This window comes from Nomascus leucogenys, chromosome 19 (genome assembly GCF_006542625.1).
Source record: "Nomascus leucogenys isolate Asia chromosome 19, Asia_NLE_v1, whole genome shotgun sequence".
Lineage (NCBI taxonomy): Eukaryota > Metazoa > Chordata > Mammalia > Primates > Hylobatidae > Nomascus > Nomascus leucogenys.
Window position 1 is genome coordinate 1536891 of NC_044399.1, and position 20923 is coordinate 1557813.

The window sequence follows — 20923 nt, forward strand, 5'->3', positions numbered from 1 at the left end:
GAACAAATCTGCAACAACAACAAGATTTGGCTCCGACAATGCGGTGGCCTCCAGGAAGCCTTGGCCTTGGCACAGGGCTGCTCTTAGACTCCTAGAATGCCTGCTCTGGGGCTCAGGAGCCCTTATCTGAAAGCCATGTCTGTTGGTGAGAAAAGGCCCTGTGGTCTCTTCTGGGGCGCTGGCCCAGGGCACCTGTGAGAAGCCTGTGCATGGAGGGGCGTGGTCTTTACCTGCCCCCACTCACTTGGTGGGCAGCTCAGCGCCTGTGCCCCACAGGGTCGTCTCTTCCACACGCCGTAGCCCAGGGCCTCTGTTCCATCCCTAGCACAGCAGGACCTAGCTTCCCTTTCAGCACTGAACACCCCCAGGAGTCCAGGGTCCCCCGCGGCACCCTGTTCTCACTGTAGCAGCTTAATGCATGGCTGGAACCTTTATACTGCTCACTTCTTGCTACTTTTCATGCTTGATGAAAACAAGGGAACGTTTCCCTACCCACCAACTAAGCACTAGAACTCTAGGAGCAATGGAATTAGAACATGTTCGGTATTTAAAACTCCCCTTATCAGCTTATAACATAGGATGGAAAGCCAGTACTTGCTACGGACCCCAGGGTGGAGATTCTCTACAGAATGACTATTTGTGAGAAGGATCTGAGCGGCCACTTCTTCCAGGCCTTGCGCCAAGGGAGAGAAGGAAGAAGCGATGCTCTGTATGGGCTGTGCAGACCTGGCCCGAGTGCGCTTCGGCTTCCTTGTCTGTATTTTGGGGCAGAAATACCTGCATCATCGGCTGTGAAAACTGAAAGTGATAATATGATACAAACAATGCTTGGCACAGAGAAGGAGCTCTGTGATTTTAGATCCTGACTTTCACCTTTATCTGCACTTGTGATCCCTTCTTTAGGGCCCAGATTTGAACCTAACAAAAAGTCACTCCCCCTCGTCTTCTCCTTCCAAATTTTAGAAACATAGGGGTTCATTTGCAGGCCCTTCCTGAGCCCTGGAGGGAGGGGAGCAGTCCCTCCTTTCCTGGGCGTTGGTGCTACGGCTCCATGCTCTGCTCAGGGCTCACATCCACAGTTCATTCATTTCTTAGGATTTGGATCCATCTTCCTTTTTTTTTGGAGACAGAGTCTCTCGCTCTGTAGCCCAGGCTGGAGTGCAGGGGCATGATCTTGGCTCACTGAAGCCTCCGCCTCCTGGGTTCAAACGAGTCTCCTGCCTCGGCCTCCTGAGTAGCTGGGATTACAAACTTGCATTACTACACCTGGATCAGTTTTGTACTTTTAGTAGAGATGAGGTTTTGTGATATTGGCTGATCTAGAACTCCTGGCCTCAAGCGATCTGCCTGCCTCAGGCCTCCACAGTGCTGGGATTACAGGCGTGAGCTACCACTGCACCCAGCCACCATCTTCCATTTTTAAAAGTGTCGTTTTCTTTTCGTGAGTGAGTTGGAACAGCTCATCTGCTGGTGACTCTGAAAGCTGTTTTTCTCCTCTCACCCTTCCTCCTTTGCTCACCTGAGTATATCATGAGAATCCCAAAGTTAATATGTTTAGACAGAATTGAAGGCCCTCTCCTCCTGGTGGGCTTCTTTATGCCGGACAATGATGTCCCCTTGCTGCTTGCTGCATCCCAGGCCCTCCCTGTTTAGCGCCTGCCTTCTTCCCCAGGGGCCTCTCCCACTCCTGGCCCTGCTGGTCTCGGCCCCATTGCTGCTCTACTCACCTGCACCAGCACTTCTCCTGGCTGCCACTGTCACCTTCCAAGTGCACTTTCGATACCTCCCGTCTCTCAGCAGCCCGCTCTCTAGGCTAAAAGCTAAGCCTGCACTTGGGTGAATACCCGTTTTCCAGCAAATAAAGTTTTACCCCCTTATACTGAATTCAACGGGACTCCTAAAGCAAGTTCCATTTGTAGCTGCTCCCATAGGCTTAGACCTGAAACTGTTGCCAAACTGAATTATTCACTGTCAAATGTGCATTGATGTTGGTGTTATAAGATGTTCTCTAATACCGTTCCTTTGCTTGGAATATCCTTCTCTGCATGACCTCCTAGAGACCCTCACCGTCCCTCACGCAGCGGCTCAGCGTCGCCTCCTCTCTCCTGGACTCCAACCCCCGCTGCCTCGTCAGAATTCAGACATGACTTACTCATTATCTTCAGGCTTTGATAAGTATATACATATCTGAAAAGTCTTTCAAGGTCTTTCAGGTTGGATTCCCACCCTAGTGCCATCCCGGCCTGGAGGCCTCAAGGCCACTGCCCTGAGGGTGCGACCTCCTGGAACCCATCTCCATTTCCCTTAAATGTGCAGGAATGTGTTAGAATGCTTCAGGCTGGTTAGCTTTTATGTCTTTCCTCATAATTACCTGTACCTCAAGGCTAGGGACGCCTTAGTTATCACTGTTCCTTAGCCTCGGGGACAGACTACTACTCAAATAGATATTTACTAATTTACTGGGTTTCTGGAATTCCACGCTGGCATTTGGGATCACGTTTAAATGATTAACAATTTCCTAGACAGAAACTGTTTTCCACAATTCACAGGGGCTTGTCATATGTCCACATCTTTATCTGGAACTTTGTAAACATCGGAAACGCTGTAAACACTTCAGAGCCCTGTGTTCTCTGGGGGAGGGAAAGGCTGGGCGTGAGCACACGGACAGAGCACACGGCCAGCTCCAGCGAGCAAGGGCCAACAACAGGTGAGTGCAGGATTATGAGAAACTGGAGGATTTGGGATCCCGGGAGACATGTGGTCAAGGGCAGTGTACCTCGTGACCTCCAGGCCAAAGTGGTGCTAGGGTGGGTGTCCAGCCCGGAGCCCAGGGGCAGAGCACAGACCTCAGTGACTCTCTCGCAAAACAGCTCTATGCCTGGCATGAGAATGGATCCTGTGACCCTCCTGACTAAACAGCTTTGCACCCTGTGTGAGAGCAGATCCTGACAGGGTTGGACCAGCACCGTCTTCAAGGTTCCCAAGGCTCCCTGGTGAGGAGCCACCTCTCCAGATTTTGGCAGCGAGACCTGAGACCCTCCAAGGCAGACTTGCTCCTGGCTCATCCGCATGACATCAAGCCTGTTTCTTCACTGTCTTCTTCAGGACCTGGTGATGTCTCCATTTCACAGCAGTTAAGGCCCTTGGGATCCCTGTTTAAGGTCCCCACAGCACACTGGGGTGGCATAGGTAGACACTGTCCGGCCATTTGACTGCCATGCTGGAGGCTTCGGTTTTGCGCATTATTGTAAAAGACCAGAGTTGGAAGTGTTCCAGGTGAGCACAGGCGCTGATAAGACGGGCAGCTGAGCATCTCCATGCTGTGCATCTTCATTTGCAGTCAGGATACCAGTAATCTCATAGGATGGTGAGATTATAGATCTAAAATGCTCACTGTAATTTCTGGCACATAGCAGGTGCCCAGTGAATGTTCTTTTGTGATTAGAGGCCATTTGGGAACCGTAGAGGCCACAGGGTGTTCTAGTGGGAGTTGGATTCCTGGAGCATCATCATTTGTGGAAAATATGGACTTGACTTCTGCACTGGAACAACTCCAGGGCCCTTGGAGCTCTTGCTGCTTGCCTGATCCTATGAAAAAGGCATGTGGGACAGCTGGGCAAAGAGAACGAGCAGCACCCCTGGGCAGGCTTGTCTGGCGGGACCTGGAGACTACAGGTGAAGGAGAGGGCCTGGGGGTCAGAGAAAAAAGCAAAGGGGTCTGGAAAACAGGATTTTGAGGACACTCTTAAGAAACAGTCTGTTAGTTTGAAAACCAGAGTAGAAAGAGGAGCCCCGTGGATGACTGTGAATGAAGTGGAAGCCTTTGTAGGCATGTGGTCAACAGGGCCTCTGTTCACTGAGGACGGAGAGTCGGCAAAGCAGCGGATAGAGGATTGTTTGATAGAACATCACAGCCAATAAACATTTGTTGAAATGGACTCAGGGACGTTTCAGATGCTATGTGGAGGCCAGAAAACACCACCGCTAAGAGGCAGGTACAACCCCACCTTCTCTAGGCGGCTTAGGCACACATACTTCCTCCAGGGCCATCCTAGGCCCGTGGGGCTGCCAGGAGGTGGGACTCGGAGTCAGACGACATGGGCTCCAGTGCAGCTCTGCCACTGATCTCCTGGCCCCTCAGTTTCCTCAAATTCAAAAGTTAATGAAATTGCAAATTCTCAGCGCATCTGTGGAGACGGTGGCGGACAGCTCCTCACCTAAGCTCCCAGGATGGGCCCAGGAGAAGGCCGGGGCTTGGCCTCAGTTTTCTCTCAGATGGGACCTGGGAATGCTCTGCAACTGCAGACAGAATTGAGTGTGTGCCTTTGTCCTGGGAGCAGGAGGGAGAATTCCAGACACCACAGATGCATGAGGCGTTTGTCCCGGGAGCAGGAGGGAGAATTCCAGACACCACAGATGCGTGAGGCGTTTGTCCCGGGAGCAGGAGGGAGAATTCCAGACACCACAGATGCGTGAGGCGTTTGTCCTGGGAGCAGGAGGGAGAATTCCAGACACCACAGATGCGTGAGGCGTTTGTCCTGGGAGCAGGAGGGAGAATTCCAGACACCACAGGTGCGCGAGGCGGAACTGTGCTCTGAACATGTTCAGGATCATTGTTTGGTGACTTCCCTTCTCACAACAGCCCACAGTGCAGGAGGAGGATGCCTTGAACCCACACAACTACCTTGAATTGTGGCACAATTGAGGGAGAAAGAAGGCCAGTGAATCATCGTCTAAGTGAGGTTTGCCTATAGGTAACATTATCTTCCTGTTCCTGGGAAATAGACAATAGAAGATTAACATGAAAAGAAGTTCCTCCTACTTGCATTTCTGGCCACCAAGAGCCAGCAGACCTTTTAAGAGTTTCCTTGTTTGCTTGTTGGCTTCTGCCTATCTTCAGCAGCTAATTTACACAGAACTGCACTTACTTTGCTGGGGCCACCATCTTTCTTTAGCAGGGACTTTATGTAAGAACTCTTATGTGAAGGCAACACTTCTGCCGAGCAACGTGCCCAGCCCCGTTTAGATGTCTATGCTAGGGAAGCTGTTACTAGAACAAGTAATGTCACAAGGTGCTCCACCTTCGATACGCTAAAACCCCGAGAGGGCTCTGTCTAGGTCTCAGATATGACAAACACAAATTACACTTACTTGCCAGCTCCATTGACTTACCCTGGGATCATTTACTCCAGGCATAGATGGTAGCTTAAATTTGAGCTTAGATTCGATTTTAATCATGGGTTTATGCTATATTAATACTTAACAGTCTAAGATATACATAAAATGAATAAAATGTTTAAACCACATGAAGACTAAATTTACATGATGCCAACTCCCACCAAAAAAAAAAAATCAGAAAAACAGACATTTGGACACAAAGTGACCAGGAAGTGTTCACCTTACGGGGTGCTGACATTACGCCATGCCGGAAGCTCTGGCCACGTGAGAGGACCAAGACATCGCTTTTCTAAGATGAAATAAATGCCAGCATGGAATGTTCTTGTCTTTGTCTATTTAATTGGAGTTTTACACATTTTTATTTAATCTAAACCAGTGATTTAATTCTGGCAATCTTGTTGCACGGCGTGACTCACTCTTGTTCTACCAAATGTGGTGGCTGTTTCTGTGCTGCCTGGTGAAGCCACATCAATATCATAAGCCCTCTGCTGCCCCTGGTCTGTGGCAGTGGTTCCCCCAGGGGGCACTCAGCAATGACTGCAGGCATCTTTGGTTGTCATGAAGGGGTGGATGCTCCTGGCATCTGGTGGGTGAGGCCCAGGGATGCCACACAGGTCCTGCGGTGCGGAGGACGGCCCCCATGGCAAACAGCCATCTGCCCCCACATGCCAGCACTGCAGAGGCTCAGGAATTTGGGTCAAGAGCATGAGACGTTGGCACCAAGTCTGGAGACTCCTCCCACAAGTTGCATACTTGATTTTTCTTTGGTGGCATTCACAATTTGCGCTTTTCACAGACACGTGCTGTTTAAACATAGCTCTCAAATGGCTGGGATGTGAGCACAGGAACAAATTACTTTCAGTGAGATTTTAATGACAAAACAATCATCCTGCGAGTTCTGTTTCTAATCCAAAACACCAGCCAGTCAGGTGAGGGTCCCCCATTCTGACTGTCGGGATCTGGTCACTCAGGGACAGACAGCAGGTTTCACTCAGCTACTCTGTACAGACAACCGTGCTCTGGGGGGTGGGGGGGGGGCGGGGGTCATTATCCACTGCTGACACTGTCTTTAACTCTCCTAGCTTCCTTAATCTCCCTCTCTCCCTCCCTTCCCTCACTCCCCTCCCTTCTTCCCCTCCCTCCTCCCTTCTTCCCCTCCTCCCTTCCCTTCCCTTCCTTTCCCTTCCCTTCTTTTCCCTTCCCTTCCCTTCCCCTCCCCCTCCCCTTCCCTTCCCCTCCCCCTTCCCCTTCCCCTCCCCTCCCTCCCCTCCCTCCCTCCCTCCCTCCCTCCCTTCCTTCCTCCCTTCCTTCCTTCCTTGCTTCCTTCCCTGTCTTTTCTTTCTTTCTTTTTTCTTGCAAGCAGTATGTTAAAAAAAGCAGGAGGCCTCACCTGCTTCTGGGCTGCCTACTTTATAATCTAAAATGTAGAGAGATGAAAGGGAGCAGATACCTTACAACTTAGTTTATTTGATAGATGCAGCACTGTTTCCCATACAGGGAGACTTCACTTTAAATCGGCCTTATTTCAGAAACATTCTTGTCTTTACTTTGGCATTGGCTGTTGGTACATCTAAACATGACTTCAACATTCACGCCATGTAGTGGATTCGCCTTTGTGTGGACAATATATTCACAAAGGTTTTCTTCTTGACCAAAACTTTAGTTGAGCTCCTCTGGGTCCTTTACTAGAATGCACCCGACCTTGGCTTCCCTCTCTGTGCTTGTAGGATCCAGTTTGAGCAAGAATCTTTCTAAATCAGTTTAAGTACAATTCCCCACCATCAGTGTCTGAGCATTCGGATATCCTACCACCCTGGCTGGCCATCAGCAATGATCCCATCAAGTCCATCTGGCCAGAAATCCCTTCTCCTTCATGCTTCCCGTGGGGAATTTTCCATCCACTGACCCCAACCTGCTCCTTGGTTGTAAATCCCCACTTGTCCTCATTAGGGTTCGAGTTGAGTCCAGTCTCCCTGACTGCAGGAGCTCATTGCATGGCCCCTGGACCTCTTGCCCTGCCCACTCCCCCTTGAATAGTCTGATGTACCATCTTTAACAAGTGGTAAATTTTTTCTCAAATAGTACCATGATTTCTTTCCATTCTTGGCTAAATAGTGCCTGTCCTAAATTCCATGTTCATCCAGTAGTTACTGAATGTCAAGTAGTATAGAGTTTTTGTTATCTCACATGACCAAATCTCTATATTATATTTTAGACACTACCTTCTCTTTGGGAGAGACAGCGCCTAGACTTTGTAACATTAAGTGCTTCTTAATGTTACATTCTGCTTAGAATAACTGTACAGCTTTGTGGTCCAATCTTAATATTTAAGAGACCAACTCTCAGTGGCATTAGAATGTGTGTCTCTTGATGGCTTTTCTCGGGGATCTTATAGTGGATACTGTTCTTTTTCCTTTACTCTTCCGATTTAGAAGAAGTACTGCTGGGTAGGTAGGAATGTTTCTCAGTGGGGCCACTCGCACTGCACGTGAGACGTCCTGAGAGGACCCAGTGGCCCTGGAAAAGGAAGGTTTGCTTTCTAAGAGAAGCTCCAATGAGGACGTCACTGCTTTATGGCGCTAAGAGTCTCTAGATCCTTAATTTTGCCCATGGTGTCGAACTTTGCAAGGCTTGGAGCCTGACATGAGTGATATTCCTGCCATTTCAGTAAGAAAGAGCATTTTGGAGAGAAGAGTAGCATCTCTACATACCTCCGATGAGAAGCATAATTGCCGGTGATATGTCCAGAACCATCACAGCCAGGCGTGGGGCACCTACAATAAAAAATGCAAATTGTGTTAAAATGGAAAGAATTAAAGTTCCCTGAACAATTAACTTTTTTTACTCCAAAAAGCAAACTAACTCTATTGCTTCACTTCCTACTTGAAAGAGGCTGAGTGCAGCCGGAAGCTCCCTCACGGAGCTGGAAGTCACCGTGGCCACACACACACCTTCCAGAGCACCGGGAGCTTCGTGGCTGCTCAGCTCCCCACAGTCTCTGGGGCAGACGCCGCACTTTTGGTCCCTAGGCTGCTCATTCTAGAATCTGTATTCCCTCCTAACAGCCCACCTTTTCTCCCCTCATTCTTAAAGCTCGGCAGAGCCAGCAACCACAGGGCTTGTTATTGCACCAGCCCACACGTGAAGCAAGGCTCACACATGAACAGACATGCCCCGAGGTCTGAGAGAATGGTCTTAGTCTGAACTCAGACCCCAGCACTACAGAGGCACCCATTCCACGGACTGGCCAGGGCTGCGGCCAGCCTGGGTGGCCCCAGGGAGCAGTGAGGGTAGCGACCCGCATCTGGACCATGGGAATGCAGGCTGACCGTCTTTCCGATGACCACTGTGCACTCAGGCAGGTTTGACAGAGCTTAAAATAGTTGTTACTCTTGAGCGACATGAGTAGAACATAAATCAGTTCAGATCCACCAGGTCAGTCAGTGGAGACGCTCTGAACAGTTCATGGGGACGTACGCTCATCTGCTGAAGCCTACTGAGGGGACCCCATCCCATTTCTTAATTAAGGTCTTGCCATTTCTCTAATCAGAGACTTATTTTAAGAAAAAGAGCTTTATAATTATATTGCCCTCCATATAACTTCTTAACTATGCTGTCTCGAATAATAAGATAGCACTGCAAACACATTTTTACTTTGAGCTATTTCAGTTGCATTTGCACCCACCATGAATGTAAAAATTAAGAAAAAATTCCTCTTTATTTCTATTACATTTGTAAGTCCCCAAAAATGACAAGGATAAAGCAACTTAGCAATATTACCCCTAGTAGGAAGCATCAAAGCATACTCCATGCCCCTTCCCACCTCAGTGAGTACCTGAATTCTTGTCAAGATCAAGAATCACAATTTAAAAATATTTTAATACATGTCTACTGCTCCTAGAGATTTCAATTTGCTTTCCACTCAGAAAGTCACTGTGGATAGGGTACTGGGGGCTGAGACCAGGACAGCAAAGTGCTTGCTTACAGGTGGCCTTTCTCAAGGTCAGAGGAGAATGGCAGGGATTAGAGTGGAAACACATGAAATTGGCTGAATTTCAAGTGTATGAATGTCATATTTTGACACTTGGATGTGTAAATGGTTTTCAGTACTCTCCTTTAGTCCTAAGAAAGGGAACAGAACTCTAGATCTCAGGGTATAGAAATGGAAGTTTTCCATATCATATTAGAGGAAAAGTCTAATTTATGACCTGCTCCCGGGGACAATGAGAGGGTCGCTGAGTGAAGAAGCAGTAAAGGGTTCTTCTGTGTGCTCCCATCACTGCTCTTTAGCCTATGGGGAACTGGGGTTTTTAAAAGAGGAGTTTGAGGCAGAACAGTGATGAGGTATTTCAAACAGTGTCTGCGTATCTTGAGCAACAACTCCAAATCCAATTGTTAGACCTGACTTTTGTTCAAGTAACAGCTGTTCACATACACTTAAAGTTTGATCATAAGACTATTCAGTCAGTTGCTAAGTAATTATTGTCTAAAAAATAAATTAAATGACTGAACTTAACTAGCTGGTTTTTCAAATGACACCTTATGTGGGTAAACTCCAAACCCATATGCTTACATAGGAAGACATATTTGAAGGCAACAAAAATCATTCTACCCAAGAGAAGCTAATCATGGTGCACGTATCTGTATTAAAAATGTATCAAGAAACCAATTTTTCCTACCAGCCACCAATACATACTTGGTATTACTTTTTGCTTAAGAAAAGGATTCTTAAACTTTCTAATTCAAGTACATAGTGCATGTTTATTTAAAATTTACTCATTTTAATATGGCTAAACATTTTTGAGATGTTCTTTTTTGTTGGGGCAGAAGGAAGTTGACTCCTCTGCTCAAATTTAAAGTGAGATATTATAGCCAAATAATTCAGTGAAAATCATATTTTTACTACCTATAAAAGTTTTTGTGGTAGTTTTTATGTGTTTAAATGTCATTTATGAAAGTATAATCCATTGTTTGATAAGAAAATAGGTGTTTTAACCAGTGCCTGTGGTAACTTAATGTCCTGTCAAATACTTTTATTGCTTGGTTTATATGTCCTTCTTGTTATAGGAGAATATGCCTTTTAAAAAAGCTTATTAATAACACTTTCCCAATTTATATCTTAAAAATCTAAAGAACACTGGATTAATAAAATTTGGGAGGGTAGAATAAAATAATTGATGGCTCTTGTTGCATTTTTCGGGTAGGATGGGGCTGTTGGAGAACCTGAACTACTTTGAAAACATTAGGTCTCAGTATAAATACAACTCAAAACTGCTAGCTTTGAGGGTGGCGGGGGGACACTGTGTGGGTTTTGTTTTGTTTATTGATTAGTCTTTAAAGTAGCGCTTTTTTTGAGATTACTGGACCATATCATTAAATGTGATTATGTAAAGAGATTAATGATACATATGGAGGGCTCTACCCAAGTCCGATAAATAAGCACTACTCAGGTGCAGACTTGTGTGATGAGATTAATGGCAAATAGCACATGTGGTGCTGAAGTCTACACCAATGGGATTAGATGAGTGCTATTTCCTTAATTTTAAAATCAAACTAGGTTTCAGTAAAAAAAGGTTTTAAAATGTCCTTTTTCATCATGAAAACAAACAAAACTATATTGATTTAGCTCGTTTTTAGAGCTTTCACTGTACCGAGGAAGAAAAAAAAAATCATTGGAAAGAGGCTTTTCTCTCTTAAAAGGAATTGTTCTCATTTCCAGGGTTTCCAGTTGGGCGGGTGGGGCGTGCATCCCAGGCGTGCACTTGCTAGCCATGTGAATGAATGTGGAGAAGCTGTTTGGCCTGAGAAGGTTCACAGTCCTCCTGGGCCTGACGTCCTCTCCTTCTCTTGAGACGCCTCTCCACCCGCCTGCACAGGTTCCTGTGAACAGCCACAGTTCAGGCTGCCCTCAACGTCCTCACTAGCGCCCAGAGCAGAGACGTGCTGGAAACACTGGCTGTGGCTCCCTGAGATAACCAGCCCCCGGTTTTCGGGGGTAGTAATTCAGCTTTTCCGTCTTTAGGTGGTGCTTCTAGACCACATAAGGCAGCCCAGGATGGCTTTTCAAGGGTTCCTCCTTCCAGCCGCTCTTGGTATCCATTTTTATGTTACTGTTCAAGAATTTAAGGTTCTTTAAAAACTCACAGATTTACATACAAATTTCCTAGCTTTAAGAAATCTCAACATTAAAAAAATACAATGTTCTGAAGTCGATGGATGGGGAAGTGACTGTTTATCTAACAAAAGGGAACTTCGCCTCTCAAACGGCGTCAGCTCCAGGATCCTCGACAATGCGCGTGGCGTGAAATCGATTTACAAACATGCGATTTGTAGCTGCCCATCTAGGAGCATGCCTTTTCCACGAAGAAAGCCCAGGTGGGACAATCAGCATCCCCCGTGGACAGAATCAGATGGCAGCCTGTGCTGCACAGCTTGGGTTTGGAAATGGCAGAAGAGATTGACTGGGTTTCCATGGAAACGGCCTCTCAGCTCCCTTTCAGGGAGGCTCCGGCTCTCAGCGCTGCAGCACTCAGGCTGCTGGGGAGCAGAGAGGGGTTGGAAAGAGCACCACTCACCTAGCGCCCCGCCTGCTTTCCTGACAGTTACCACGAACAATAGCAGCAAGGCTATTCTAAGTTCCTGTAGATGGTTAAGGTGTAAACTTGCATTAAATAAAACGCTTGGTTATATATACATATGTATATATTTTCTTTTCTATTCCAAAGATACTATTGGTAAAAACAACTGGAGAAAGAAAATGATGAACAAATAATCTTGAAACCCACACGAGCTGCTCCACGGATATTTTCAAGACAAAAATATTCCGGATCTTGCTTCATCTCTGGTAATGGGTTTGCTTGAGATTAAGAATTTAAGAGAAAAAAAAAGAAAAAAATGGAAAAAGAATTTAAGAGAAAAGAACTTTTGGTTGTACATATTACTATCTGGTTGAAAAAATTTGTCTTGTATAGACATTTAAGAATGGTGATGGAAAAATCATAATAAAATATTTTAAGCAGTACTTACATTAGAGCTGACATGCAGAATTCAGGCAAATTCTAAAAAAACAAAACAAAACAAAACAAAAACACCCAAGCAACAACAAGAAAACAAAAAGTAAAAGACAGGGACACTCATAAGCATTTGGAACTCTGACTTTAAGGCAAGAGCCCTTCTCAGGTAAAAACAGCTGTTCCTGTTGCTTTTGCAGATCTGAGGCATCTGAGGGAACCCTTGGACTTGACCCCTTGTCCCCTTTGTGCTCCTGGCCTTGTCTTTACTATTCATCACCAAAGAAACAATCTCTGTGAGCCTGTGTAAGAAGCAGCATTGACCACACGTCCATGGAGGTCATAAGATGTGTCCGCTAACATAAAAGAAGAGCTCGAAATGTAGGCATTAAAATACATCATCATAAAAAAACATTGTTTTCCATTGGTGCACATCACGCAGCTGGGACGCTCACCAACTGGCTTTTCAGATACCCTCTGATGTGTCCTTCCCAGGACATAAACCCATTGCTGTGCTGATTCCCTCCCATTTACAAAACCACAACCTGAAGCAGGGTGGTGTACATGAAACAGCTGTGTCTACCGACTGAGGCTGTATTGTAGCCAGTTACTCATACGAATGTCTTGAAAGTGCTCCCTCTAGAGTCTATCATCCCATCCTCTCTCTTTCAAAAGGAAATAGTATGGAAATTAAATAAATGCTTGCAGTTCTATTAAGCAAGGCATTGGAAGCACGACATGCTCTTCAGGATAGGGCTGCCTCTAGTTAAATGAATGCTCACAGTACAGCACATTTTACTGCCTAAACCCACTTTACATCAATGCCGTTAGAAAACAAGGCAGAGACTCCTGGAGACAGAGGCCAGGACAAAGCCCACAGCACAGACATTCATTGCCCAGGGGTCGGGACAAGCTGCCACGTGCTTTTGTCAGACACGTGTTGAACACCCAGAGTCAGTTAGGACAACCTCCCACCATCACCTGCAGAGCAAGTGCACGCGGAGGCTCAGAGGCCACATGCCTGGGAGGCAGGGCCTGGGAGTCCTCCCAGCCTGACTCAGCGTTTCACAGGAGCATGACCACGGGGTGAGACCCAGCCAGTCAGCAGGGCCTGGGAGTCCTCCCAGCATGACTCAGCATCTTACAGGAGCATGACTGCAGGCCAAGACCCAGCCGGTCCACCACCATCTATCTCCAAATCAGTCTAAAGGGAGAACTACCTGGAAGAGACACAATCTCTCATCTTGACTGAGTTAACTAGTTATTTATTTATTTTTTAAAGTCTTCTAAATGAAGGCTAAAAGGACTCCCAGAATGTTTCAGCTCTGTCTGGATTACTGATCTCTGAGGCTGCCCTCATCTTATTGAGTCATTCCTCAAAGGCTCCCCTGATGTTGAGCTCAGCAGCTAAAATGTACAGAACAACATTGAATATTTGAGTAATAATGTAAATATCAGATGGAGAGACTTTGAGTTCTTCTAAGAATTTCTCAGAGAGCCCCTTTCATGTGTCTTTTTTCATTCCTTTGTTTCATGGTAGCTCTATCATGGAGACTTCAGTAGTAAAACACAAAATATGAAAAAATAGATTTTTTTCTTTATCCCCCGAATTAAAAGAAAATAACAAAAATGTATAATTAGGCCTTACCTATAGGAGAAAAACATATTTGTAAATCAGAATGATTCTGGCCACATGAATAAGACTTTGCCCCACTTACATGGAAGTTTCAATTTTAAAACTTGTTTTTTGCCTAAACAGATCTGGTTCTAAAAATATGTATTGCTCTGAAGCACCAGAGACATGGTAAAAAAATTTTTTTTAGATATGTATTATTATTATTTTTTTAATTTGAGACAGAGTCTCACTCTGTTGCCCAGGCTGGAGTACAGTGGTGCAATCTCAGCTCACTGCAACCTCCTTCTCCCGGGTTCAAGCGATTCTCCTGTCTCAGCCTTCCCAGCAGCTGGGATTACAGGCGTGCGCCACCATACCCAGCTAATCTTTTGTATTTCTGTAGAGACAGGGGTTTCGCCATGTGGGCCAGGCTGGTCTCAAACTCCTGACCTCAAGTAATCTGCCCGCCTTGGCCTCCCAAAGTGCTGGGATTATGGGCATGAGCCACCACACCCAGCCTAAATATATATTTTAATTTTGATTCTTATTGTCATATAAATGGGAAACAATAAAAAATGTAGAGAAAGGCAAAATAAAGACATTTCAAATGAGAGAAAAAGGCTCGATACTCATTTTTAGTCTGCACTGCTGCAACTTTCTTTCCAAACAGAAAGAGACCAGGCTACTTATGAGCAAGCAGTTCAGAGCTGATCCTCTGTATCTGACTGCTCCACATCCTTGGATTCAACCAATGAAAGATCAAAAATATTCAGAGAAAAATGATAAAAAACAATAAAAGTAATACAAATTTTAAAAATACACTATAACAACCCCGTCAATAGCATTTACTTTGTATTAAGAATTGTATGTAATCCAGAGAAAGTTAAAATGCATGAGAGGATGTGTGCAGCTCGTAGCAGGGACAGGAGCCCCCTTGGATTTGGTATCCTCAGGGGTCCTGGAACCAACCCCCCGGGGACGCTGGGAAACAACTATCCTGTATCACTTCTGGCCAATTTCTTAAAGAGATTACCTAAAATTCAAGGAAAGGCAATTCTTGTAAATCACTTTGCAGTTTGTAAGACATTCAGTGATTTTGTCTTCTTTTGGAATTCCATGTGAAGTATGCGTATTTTGCACTTTCTCCCACGCTAATACAGCAGTGCAGGATCCTGCACGGGGCTTTGGTATTTTCCAAGCCACCTTTTGCTACCTTCTCCTGGGTGGAGTCTCCACTGCCTCCCCCATAGGCACCTCAGCCTCCCTGCCTGGTGCCCTCTCTGAATTCCCTTTCCCAAAGCCACTCATTAGGAAAGGGTGCGGCGGCATGCCTGCTACTTAGAAGTACCAGATACTGCAAGAGTGCTGCACACACACCCTGACAGCCTCGGGGGAGGGTGCTCTTCTCACTAAGCTTCAGCCCTTCTGGGTCTCCTGGGAGCCTTTGTCCCTGAGATTCTTAGAGGGTCTCCCATTCTGCTTGGTTTCCCGGAAGTCAGGTGAGGGTTTTTGACAAAATGATGTCTAGGATATTCCAGTATTAGGAAAAGCTACACATTTCAATATGTGAAGTAGACTTGTCTATATTAGTGGCATTTAGGTGGAACGCTTGCTTTCTGATATATGTAAACACAAAACACCTTTCTTTCTTTTGGTTCCCAGCACTTTTCTTTTTAAATTACACTAGAAAATAACAAAAAATACATGGGAAATAATTTTAAAAGTACCCTTATCATAATTTTTTAAAAACTTCTTTTTCATGATGCAGATAAGATTTTGGAATGGGCTAGGCCTCAGGTCACTCAGAACGTGCAAGGGTCATCATGTAAATGAAACGCCGAAGTTCTGGTTGTAGGGCCTTGTGGCTGAGAGTGTCCAAGAACTGTGGGGTTATGGCAGGCAAAATAGCAACTGGGCGGGTGAAGAAGCATTATTAATTCTATCATGCCCAGTAACTGTAGTAACCAGAACACACCTAAGTTTATCTGGATGACATGCAGATGGTATCACCCGCTGATCAGCAGGAATATTGGCCAGGGGATTTACACTGTGGCTTGTGGCTCCAGTGCCTATATTAGCACTGGGTCAGCCTCTCACCTGCACCACATCCCATCCAGCCGCCCTGCCCCCTGGCCCTGGTGCCCCGATGCCCTGGAGGACGCACGCATGCTGCCCCAGCTTTGGGGACAGCGCGCCGGATGAGAGGGGCTCTGGGAAAGTGGACCCGGGCCGCGCTGGTGATGGGTTTGGTCCCACTCCTGACAGCGCGCCGGATGAGAGGGGCTCTGGGAAAGTGGACCCGGGCCGCGCTGGCGACAGGTCTGGCCCCACTCCTGGGCTTGTTTTCTGGGGACCCTCTCGCTGCAGTTTGGCAGTTTGGCTGTTTGGGGAGCACCCAGGGGCTGCCACGGCAGCGTCACTGTCCATGCTGCATGCAGTTTGTCTGTTTCTCGACCATGCAGCCTAGGAATCTTCACTTATCCCTCTGTGTTGATCATGCTGCCCTTGTTGCCAACACTGCGAACCGCTGCGGGGCCGAAAGGCGCCCCAAGTACATCCAGCAATAGGCTCCTGTCCAGTGCGGCAGAACGTACCTAGCACATCCTGACGTCCCATTCACTTAACGGGATGTGTCCATGGGAACTGCTGCCAGAGCACATGCACGTCCAGCAGCAGTGGAGCGGCTAAGCAAGAGGCTGGGGCAGCCGGAGCCAGTATTGGGGTTGGACTCGGAGGACCCATGCAAAAAAAAAATACAAAAGGTGACTGGTGCAGCTGACGCAAGGCAACAGAAACACCACCCCAGCCTCTCGCCCTCGCGTGGAAGAGTGAGTTTCATCCAGGGCCTGATGCATTCAACCACACGCTCGGGATGCAGGTGGGGCCCCCAATTCCACATGCAAAGGGACCTCACTCAGGGCTGGGATGCTGGGGCCTGGGGTCGCAAGACAGGCACTCACCTTGAGTTGATTACATTGAGCTCTAAGGCAGCTAATACCATTTATATGTAGTAAAAACATGTTTTAAAATACATTTTATGCAGGTTGTTGCAGGGAATTCCTTTCTGGCGGTGGGATCCGGGATGAGATGTGTAAGACTGAGCATCTCTACCTTACTCTCCACACAGCCATTATTAGACGGTCTGGAGATGCTTTCACAAACAGTCCTTTGTCCTTAGCACTCTCAGAGGCAAGGACGGTTTGTCCCTGAGGGTAAGGAACCCCCTGTGGGATGAGGAGTCATTCATCCTGGAGGGTTAATGGTGGGGGCTGGGAGGGGTTCTTTGCAAGGCCTACTGCCTTGACAACACCAATTTTCCAACACCAAGAACCCACTGGATTGCCTGTGAGACCGAGACGGAGGATCCAGCAGCACCACGGCGACCACGGTCATGGCCAGCACCACCACTGCTCACCTCACACACACACACACACACTTGTGCACACACACTCACTCCTAGCCCCAGAGGGCACAGAGGGAAGCGGCAACAATGGCCAAAAACCCGACACAGCTCATTGTTTTTTAAATCTGAGGGCCCTGAGGCCCTGAGGAACTGAAAGACCCATTCTGTGGGGTCAGACACAGACTCCTGTGTGCGCCTGGAGGGGTCCTGAGGGCAGCGACTTCTTCCACTGCTGAACCCTGGCACGGGGACGGCCACTTCCTATCTCCCTCCGGGAGGGTTTAGACTCCTTTTCAGTTACATAAGGGAGGTTCAGAGAATTTAAAAGCAAATCAGTTTTCAAAAGCTGGTAGATGTCACCTTGCCTTAGGAGAGGCAGGTCTCCAGGACAGGATAAACGAAGGATTTCTAGAGCCACCTAGACAGGAGGGGATGTACGTGTTTTTCCACTTTAGCAGAAATGTTGATCCTCATCTTTTACATTCGTGTTATTTTTGTGCTTTCTATTTTTTCTTGTTTGCCTGGTTTGTGAATCTTTTTTTTTGTAGCCCTTAACTTGTCTCATAGGGAAAAGATTTTGTATTCTAATCGGGGTTGGGGTGGGGGTGTTAAAGAGGCTGTGCTCCGCCTGCAGCCTGTGCAATCCTAGATCTGCCTGCAGCCTGTGTAATCCTAGATCCGCCTGCAGCCTGTGTAATCCTAGATCCGCCTGCAGCCTGTGTAATCCAGATCCGCCTGCAGCCTGTGTAATCCTAGATCCGCCTGCAGCCTGTGTAATCCTAGATCCGCCTGCAGCCTGTGTAATCCTGGATCCCCCTGCAGCCTGTGTAATCCTGGATCCCCCTGCAGCCTGTGTAATCCTAGATCCGCCTGCAGCCTGTGTAATCCTAGATCTGCCTGCAGCCTGTGTAATCCTGGATCCCCCTGCAGCCTGTGTAATCCTGGATCCCCCTGCAGCCTGTGTAATCCTGGATCCCCCTGCAGCCTGTGTAATCCTGGATCCCCCTGCAGCCTGTGTAATCCTAGATCTGCCTGTAGCCTGTGTAATCCTGGATCCCCCTGCAGCCTGTGTAATCCTAGCTCTGCCTGCAGCCTGTGTAATCCAAATCTGCCTGTAGCCTGTGTAATCCTGGATCCCCCTGCAGCCTGTGTAATCCTAGCTCTGCCTGCAGCCTGTGTAATCCTAGATCCGCCTGCAGCCTGTGTAATCCTGGATCCCCCTGCAGCCTGTGTAATCCTAGATCCGCCTGCAGCCTGTGTAATCCTAGATCCGCCTGCAGCCTGTGTAATCCTAGATCTGCCTGTAGCCTGTGTAATCCTGGATCCCCCTGCAGCCTGTGTAATCCTAGCTCTGCCTGCAGCCTGTGTAATCCTAGATCTGCCTGCAGCCTGTGTAATCCTGGATCCCCCTGCAGCCTGTGTAATCCTAGCTCTGCCTGCAGCCTGTGTAATCCAGATCTGCCTGCAGCCTGTGTAATCCTGGATCCCCCTGCAGCCTGTGTAATCCTAGATCCGCCTGCAGCCTGTGTAATCCTGGATCCCGCCTGCAGCCTGTGTAATCCTAGATCCGCCTGCAGCCTGTGTAATCCTAGATCCGCCTGCAGCCTGTGTAATCCTGGATCCCCCTGCAGCCTGTGTAATCCTAGATCCGCCTGCAGCCTGTGTAATCCTGGATCCCCCTGCAGCCTGTGTAATCCTAGATCCGCCTGCAGCCTGTGTAATCCTGGATCCCCCTGCAGCCTGTGTAATCCTAGATCTGCTTGCAGCCTGTGTAATCCTGGATCCCCCTGCAGCCTGTGTAATCCTAGACCCGCCTGCAGCCTGTGTAATCCTAGATCTGCCTGCAGCCTGTGTAATCCTGGATCCCCCTGCAGCCTGTGTAATCCTAGATCTGCCTGCAGCCTGTGTAATCCTGGATCCCCCTGCAGCCTGTGTAATCCTGGATCCCCCTGCAGCCTGTGTAATCTTGGATCGGACTGCAGCCTGTGTAATCCCGGAATTCGCTGAGATTTTTCACACTCTGGGGTCACTTGATGTTTTCTCTTTCTTCCTCCCAAATTCTGCCTCATGCCCCTATCCTCTTGTTTATAAGTATGATCTTAAAACTTTTTTGGGGTTTATTTTCTCCTCTTTCAGCCTCTTATTTAAAAAAGAAAATGGAACATATTCTTCCTTTCTACCATGGAATCTGCCTTTTCCCTCATTTCAAACTTTGTTTCATTTGTCAAATTTACAAATTATTTCACAGACTTAATTTTTCAAAAGGTTTTTAAAAAAATAATCAAAAAATCTTTATTTTGCAGGCAAGGAAACAGATGTAAAGAGTTAAGTACCTTTAAGGTCAACAAGGAGCAACAAAGCTGAGATTACAGGAACCATCTCTTACCTTCTGGTGCGTTTTGACTGCACTAAACTCTTCTTACCTGTTCCCTTGTTATCAATAATGCCCACCCCCCCAAATCTAGAATCTATCATGTGACCTACGGGGTGAGTTCATTTGTTTTTAAAGCTCAAGGGCTCATTCGTTTCTCTTTGTGCTTTTTAATGATCAGTTCACGTGGACTTTCCAGGTCATATAAAATTGAGAAGATTGAAGAAGATTCTAGGAAAGAAAATAAAATATATCTAGACTTCTGTGTCAGGAAGTAGCCATCCATAGCAGTTGCTAAAAATTACACTGTCCTCTGCTTCTCATGTCTTCCCTCTGGTTACAAAGAGGCCAAGGAGGGCAGAGAGAGAGGTTGGGGCACCTGCTGCAAACGCTGCAGGGATGTGGCCGTCTCTGTTCTGGCTCTGGAATCAGTGATGTGTGCTCCCTGGGGAAAGACAAGAATTGGCTGAGTGGATGGGGAGAGGGAAAATCAAGGAGCGAGGGGAGTGGGGAAGATGGGAGGAGAAGGAGAAAGGAGGAGGAGAGGAGGAGCTGCTGCAGGTGCATTACAAATACACCACAGATCCTGGGGACTCTGGTGTCCAACAGGAGGCTCACAACGGTGGAGTGATCCAGAAGGCCAGGGATACAGGGCTGGCCCAGATGGACAGATGTGAGGTGCTGGGCACCCCATGGAGACGGTGCTAGCTTTGGGGCTCAATCCCTGCTCTGACCTCTTGGAGAGAAAAACAGGGCCTGCTTCCTGAGGCTCTCGACTTTCTACTGGGTGCCTTAACCAAAGATCCCTAACTCAGGAGAACTGAGTGTGGAGTGTGCTGTTTTCACGGGTCCTGTGGCCTTTGGGACTATAAGCCAAGGTGCTGCCGGCACGCTCAGTCCACGCTGGCCACCTGCAGGAGACGCACAGGCCAACTCCCATCTGGAATCTGTTTCAAGAGTAAGTTAGGCAAAGTAGGCTGGATGAAAAAAATGAAGATGTGCTTAAAAGAGCAAAACAAGAAAACTGCGATCCACCGAAGGGTGAGAAGACTGAGCTCAGATGTGCTGAGATTCCGACATTCATCCCCACAGACTTCCTTTCACATGATGCCACAGCAGCGTGACAGCCACGCTTGCAGAGTACTGTCCTGCTCCAGCCTGACCCCTGGGAGGATAGAAACGGCATGTCCCGCTCCAGCCCGACCCCCGGGAGGATAGAAACGGTATGTGCCGATTGTATTCCGACAGCGGCGGCGACAGTGGAAGGACTTGAACCATGTCACTTGAGAGACAAAAAAAAACGGGGGGCATTTGGGGATATTTGGGGGGATAGTTAGCTCAGAGAA

The 20923-nt window shown here is 47.4% G+C and overlaps 1 protein-coding gene across 21 annotated transcripts in view; it reads right to left on the reverse strand.

Annotated features, from left to right (window-relative positions):
• The window catches only part of MYT1L (myelin transcription factor 1 like), a 531685-nt gene that overhangs the window by 53064 nt on the left and 457698 nt on the right, over window positions 1-20923 (reverse strand). For all 21 annotated transcript variants that reach the window (XM_030799643.1, XM_030799637.1, XM_030799642.1 and 18 more), the window contains one exon: window positions 7890-7952. In XM_030799643.1, the coding sequence (XP_030655503.1) occupies window positions 7890-7952 (63 nt within the window). The remainder of the gene's footprint in view (window positions 1-7889; window positions 7953-20923) is intronic.